This window comes from Arachis ipaensis, chromosome B10 (assembly GCF_000816755.2).
Source record: "Arachis ipaensis cultivar K30076 chromosome B10, Araip1.1, whole genome shotgun sequence".
NCBI lineage: Eukaryota > Viridiplantae > Streptophyta > Magnoliopsida > Fabales > Fabaceae > Arachis > Arachis ipaensis.
In genome coordinates this window covers 797,062-801,929 of record NC_029794.2, presented here as the reverse complement: position 1 = coordinate 801,929, position 4,868 = coordinate 797,062, and the positions used below count along the sequence as shown (strand labels likewise).

The window sequence follows — 4,868 nt, the reverse complement described above, 5'->3', positions numbered from 1 at the left end:
TTTAATCTCTATTCTTTTTATTTTATAAAATAAAAATATTGCATAAAATTATTATTTTTCTCCCTCTTGTTGTTCCTACTCTCCCTACCCAAGTTTGCAGCTCATTCTCTCTCTTCTCTTTTCCCATCTTCTATTCCTCTTGGATTGTGCTAGGGTTAGTGTTTTCTTCATCCCCAATTTTCATTCCCAACCTTTGATTCGATCCGGTTCACAGCGCGTGAAGCCCTACGCGCCTCCATTCTTCATTGGGGGACATGGGAGGTGACAGTGCCGCAGAAAGGTCTACGGATTCAAAGGTCTCTGAACCCGTCAGCATCAACATTCGGTGTTCCAATGGTTCCAAGTTCTCGGTTCAGATTTGCCTCGATTCCACCGTCGGATCCTTCAAGGAAGTCATTGCTGGCAGTTGCGATATCCCAGCTGGTCAGCAGCGCCTGATTTACAAGGGTCGGATCCTGAAGGATGATCAGACCCTACGAAGCTATGGTGATGATTTGATCTCGTTGTTTTATTGTTTAATTCATAAAATTGAGCTTGATTTTGTTCTATTTGGTTCAGGTTTTTGTTTATGAACTTGTGGAAACCTATTATCGATTGTATGGTTTTTGTCGTGGGAGATGTTCGTGTGTTTTCTGATTTTTATTATTCTTTGCTTAGTTTGAGAGTCAGCTAGGGTTTTGTGGTGGTTAGAGTTAGAAGGTTTCGGATTTCTAATTTATGGTTTGGGTGTTCAATGTGAAAAGGAATGAATTCGCTTCCAATTGGGGAACATTATTGATTTGTAATGTCATGCTGTTATTTTTGTTGGCATACTATACTTTTCTTAGGGGAATACTATGGTGAAGAGTGTTTTTCAATGAAGAGTGAAGATTGTTCTTTAAACAATAGAGAAAAATATTTTAAAAAAAATAAACATATCATTTGCAATGCACACTCCCCTCTCTTCACCATAGAAATTACCCTTTCCTTATTATTTTTAATGAATTTGAGGGAAAGGAATACGAATGTTTAATTAGTTTTGGGTTTCAGTTTAGAATGTAGAGCTTGGGCGTGTTTGAGAAATCATTTGTATTCATGTTAAAGCAATTTTATTGTTCAGTACAATCATGTTATACTGTGACAATGATAATCCCCTTGTCTTCCGATACAGCTTAATTTTCTGTTTATCTGTGTAGGCTTGGAGGCAGATCACACCATCCATTTGGTTCGTGGCTTCACACCTTCCAATACAGGTGGGGGCACAAATACCAGTGGCACCAATACCGCCACAACTAATGCCAGAAGTACTGGTGCTGCTGAGGGTGGGGGCTTAGGAGGCCTTGGTCTTGGAGCTTCATTGTTCCCTGGATTAGGTTTGAATGGGATGGGTGGCAATAACCTATTTGGAGAGGGATTTCCGGATCTTGAGCAGATGCAGCAACCATTTATTTCAAATCCCAATTTAATGAGAGAAATTATGAACACACCTGCTATGCAGAACCTAATAAATAATCCTGAGATTGTGCGGAATCTTATAATGAGCAACCCGCAGATGCAGGAGCTCATGGATCGGAATCCCGAGTTAGCTCACATACTTAATGATCCAAGCACCCTCCGCCAGACACTTGAAGCTACAAGGAACCCTGAGATCATGCGTGAAATGATGAGAAATACCGACAGAGCAATGAGCAACATTGAAGCATCTCCTGAGGGATTTAACATGTTGAGGCGCATGTATGAAAATGTTCAAGAACCATTTTTAAATGCTACTACGATGGCTGGAAACACAGGAGGCAACAATACACCACTTTCTGGGACTCAAGCCAGGGACCAATCAACAAATCCCTCAACTACTAGCTCCGAAGCAACTGCTGGTTCTCCATTACCCAATACTAACCCACTCCCCAATCCTTGGTCCTCAACGGGAAGTAAGTTCTTATGCTATATTTTGCTCCTTAGAATCCTGTGACCGGATGGCTCATTCTAATCAATTGTTTTTATTACGTTTTCCCTTATTCTGATATTTTTTTAGCTCTTTCAAGACTAGTAAATAGATTTTTTGTTGCTCATTACTGGTACTACTGTAATTGATGGTGAATATTTGCAGCTGGTGGTGCCCAAAATAACAATAGAAGGTCAACCCCTGCTGGTGGGGATGCTAGGCCGCAGGCACCTACTGGCTTAGGAGGGCTTGGACTGCCGGATCTTCAAGGCATGCTGGGCGGCAATGCTATGCCAGATCCTGCTTTAATGGCCCAGTTAATGCAAAATCCAGCTATCTCAAATATGATGCAAAGTATGCTTTCCAACCCACAAACTTTGAATCAGGTATATGTTTAGTTTGCCTTGTAAGAGTACAAGATGTGTTGTGGACGCGTGGTTCCCTTGGATCTATCCTTTTAACATTATTCTTTTTTCTTTTAGATGCTTGGAGCTAATGCTGATCAGCGTGGCATGCCTGATTTGAATTCTCTTAGAGAAGTGATGCAAAATCCAGAGTTCCTTCGCTTATTTTCTTCACCTGAGACACTGCAGGTAAACAGATGTTGATGAGTTCTTGTTGACATTGAGTATCTTCTCTTAAGCATATGGTTGAGTATTTGTCTTTGCTTGTGTTAATAAGCATGTGGTCTACTGTACTTACTTAGTCTTTCGAGTATTGGCATTGATGTTTGGATGTGGTTCATTTTATAACAGAGTAGCTTGCTTGGACGTTGATATTTTAGGTTCTTCTTAAATTTTTGTTCTTTCTCATAATTTACAATAGGCTATAGTACATGTCACATGATAAGAATTTAGGGCAGTTTTCGCATGACAAAATTTTGAGATTGTATAGGAAAATGCATCTAAAGTAGGTTGCTACATGGTAGATGGAATGAAGGACAAGCTAAAGACCTCCCCTTTCATATAATGTTGTGTGTATTGATTCTAATAGTAATTTTTGTTACAAAAATAAATGGGTTTTAAAACTTTTAGTTCATTTAGAAATGATCATAATTCTCCAAGTGTTTTGTGGGAGAACATTTTTTTTAACAGAATTTGATTTTGTGAAATATAATGATGAAGAAGAAACTGTGTTGATTCGTTGTGTAATTTTATTCATTGGTTTCAATTAATTTTCTTACCATTTATTTTATTGCGCATTGGCAGCAACTCATGTCTTTTCAGCAAGCTCTTCTGTCTCAGCTTGGTCAACAACAGCCACGGTAATTATTTTTAATAATTCTTGTGAATTTGATAATGAGGTTTAATGTGTAAAGGTTTTTGCTGAATACTTATAATGTCTTTCTGAAACATTGGAAGGATTTTTTAATTTCTCCATTTAAAGTAAACCTTTGACTCGGGACACAAGGGTGTGGGTTCAAATCTCTGACCAAATATGATGCCTTGCTTGTATTGCAATGTCTGAAATCAGCACTTTTAAACCCATCTAGACTTTTAATCTCTTTTTCTATATTTTTTTTTTCTTGATTTTCTATTAATATGAAAAGCTTTTGCAGGGAATCAGGTCAAACTGGCGGAGGCACTGGTATGCGAGCTTATGTTGATATAAACTATTTAATTTTATGCCATAGTTTTCGCAATTCAAATTATTTTATTTCATTTCTTCGATTAAGATGATCCATCAGTACTTAATCAGTAGTAATTGTTTTTTACATATTGAGATGTAGATTTGCAGGGGCTTGATTGACCACAGATACTGTACATATCTGTTGATAATAATTAACTATTATTTTTTGCTAGGTCCTTTGAACAACTTGGCAGGTTTGGAGTTGTTATCAAGCATGTTCGGTGGACTTGGAACTGGTAGCCTAGCTGTTCCAAATAGATCAAATGGTTAGCGTTGTTCTCATCTTTTGTTTCTTTCTAAATAGATTTTATGTCGATTCGCTGACATTGTTGCCTTCTGCAGAGCCGCCCGAGCAGTTGTATGCAACCCAGCTTTCTCAGCTTCAAGAAATGGGATTCTTCGACACGCAAGAGAACATAAGGGCCCTTATTGCCACATCCGGTAATGTTCATGCAGCAGTTGAACGACTTCTAGGAAACCCTGGTCAGTAGCAGGCAATGTCAACGAAGTCTAATTCCAAAGGTCGGTCTCTTCTATAGATTTCTGAGGTTGGTCGCTTCGACAATCGGTTGTGTTCAGGTGCCTTGTTGGGTGTTTAAATAAAATCAGAAATCTATCCCAATTTCGCAGTCAGAGCTGAAATGGTGTAGGATACATACATTGGATTGTAATTTCTACTCTCAATCCCCCTTTCGAGTTCTGATGATGATGGTCCTCTTTTCTTGGTGTACATACTTAAAATTAAACTCTAGATTTTAGACTCAGCAACAAGACCTCAAAAAGTGTTTTCAACTGAATCGATTTTTATACTATTCATTTGTATTATTAATACTTTAATAACTCTCTAAATTACATGCTTTGGCAGGTGGAATGGTATTGTGATGAGACTGGCAGTTAAATCCCAACTGCTAGAATGTCATGTGAATTTTTTTTTATTATATATTGATTGAGTTAGCTTCTATCTTCCTCGTGCAATATTTTTTTCCCTCTCTTTTTTACAGGGAATCACAAAGTGTTGTCCTGGTGAGTAAAAATGACTATACGAAAAATGTCATGAATTCAATTGAATTCAACTGCAAATTCTTTTCTTGGTGAACAAATATTCTTTTTATGTGGGGAGAGAAGAAAGTTCAAATTTATTCTCTTAACGGGTCATTACAACTTACAAGTGAATTATTCTAATAATATTTCGTCAACATCGTTAGGATAAATTCATTTTTTCGCAAATTATTAATTGATTCGTCTCCAAGTCTTTAAATAATAAAAATAATACAATGTCGTTATTCTATAATAAATTGAATTAAATTTATTCATAATA

General features: G+C 37.3%; 1 protein-coding gene across 1 annotated transcript; it reads left to right on the top strand.

Moving 5' to 3' along the window:
- LOC107622850 (ubiquitin domain-containing protein DSK2b) lies at nucleotides 61–4,475 on the top strand. The gene is made up of 8 exons (XM_016324896.2): nucleotides 61–486; nucleotides 1,176–1,907; nucleotides 2,087–2,307; nucleotides 2,404–2,514; nucleotides 3,130–3,185; nucleotides 3,480–3,508; nucleotides 3,724–3,816; nucleotides 3,893–4,475. Exons 1-8 carry the CDS (start codon nucleotides 255–257, stop codon nucleotides 4,039–4,041), a joined length of 1,623 nt encoding a protein of 540 aa, XP_016180382.1. The 5' UTR covers nucleotides 61–254; the 3' UTR covers nucleotides 4,042–4,475.

Bases quoted from the DNA above. Each gene is read 5' to 3' on its own strand.
- LOC107622850 (XM_016324896.2), top strand. From the start codon at position 255: ATGGGAGGTGACAGTGCCGCAGAAAGGTCTACGGATTCAAAGGTCTCT. The intron at 1,908-2,086 runs GTAAGTTCTTAT...GAATATTTGCAG, and splicing joins TCCTTGGTCCTCAACGGGAA to CTGGTGGTGCCCAAAATAAC. The intron at 2,308-2,403 runs GTATATGTTTAG...TTTTTCTTTTAG, and splicing joins ACCCACAAACTTTGAATCAG to ATGCTTGGAGCTAATGCTGA.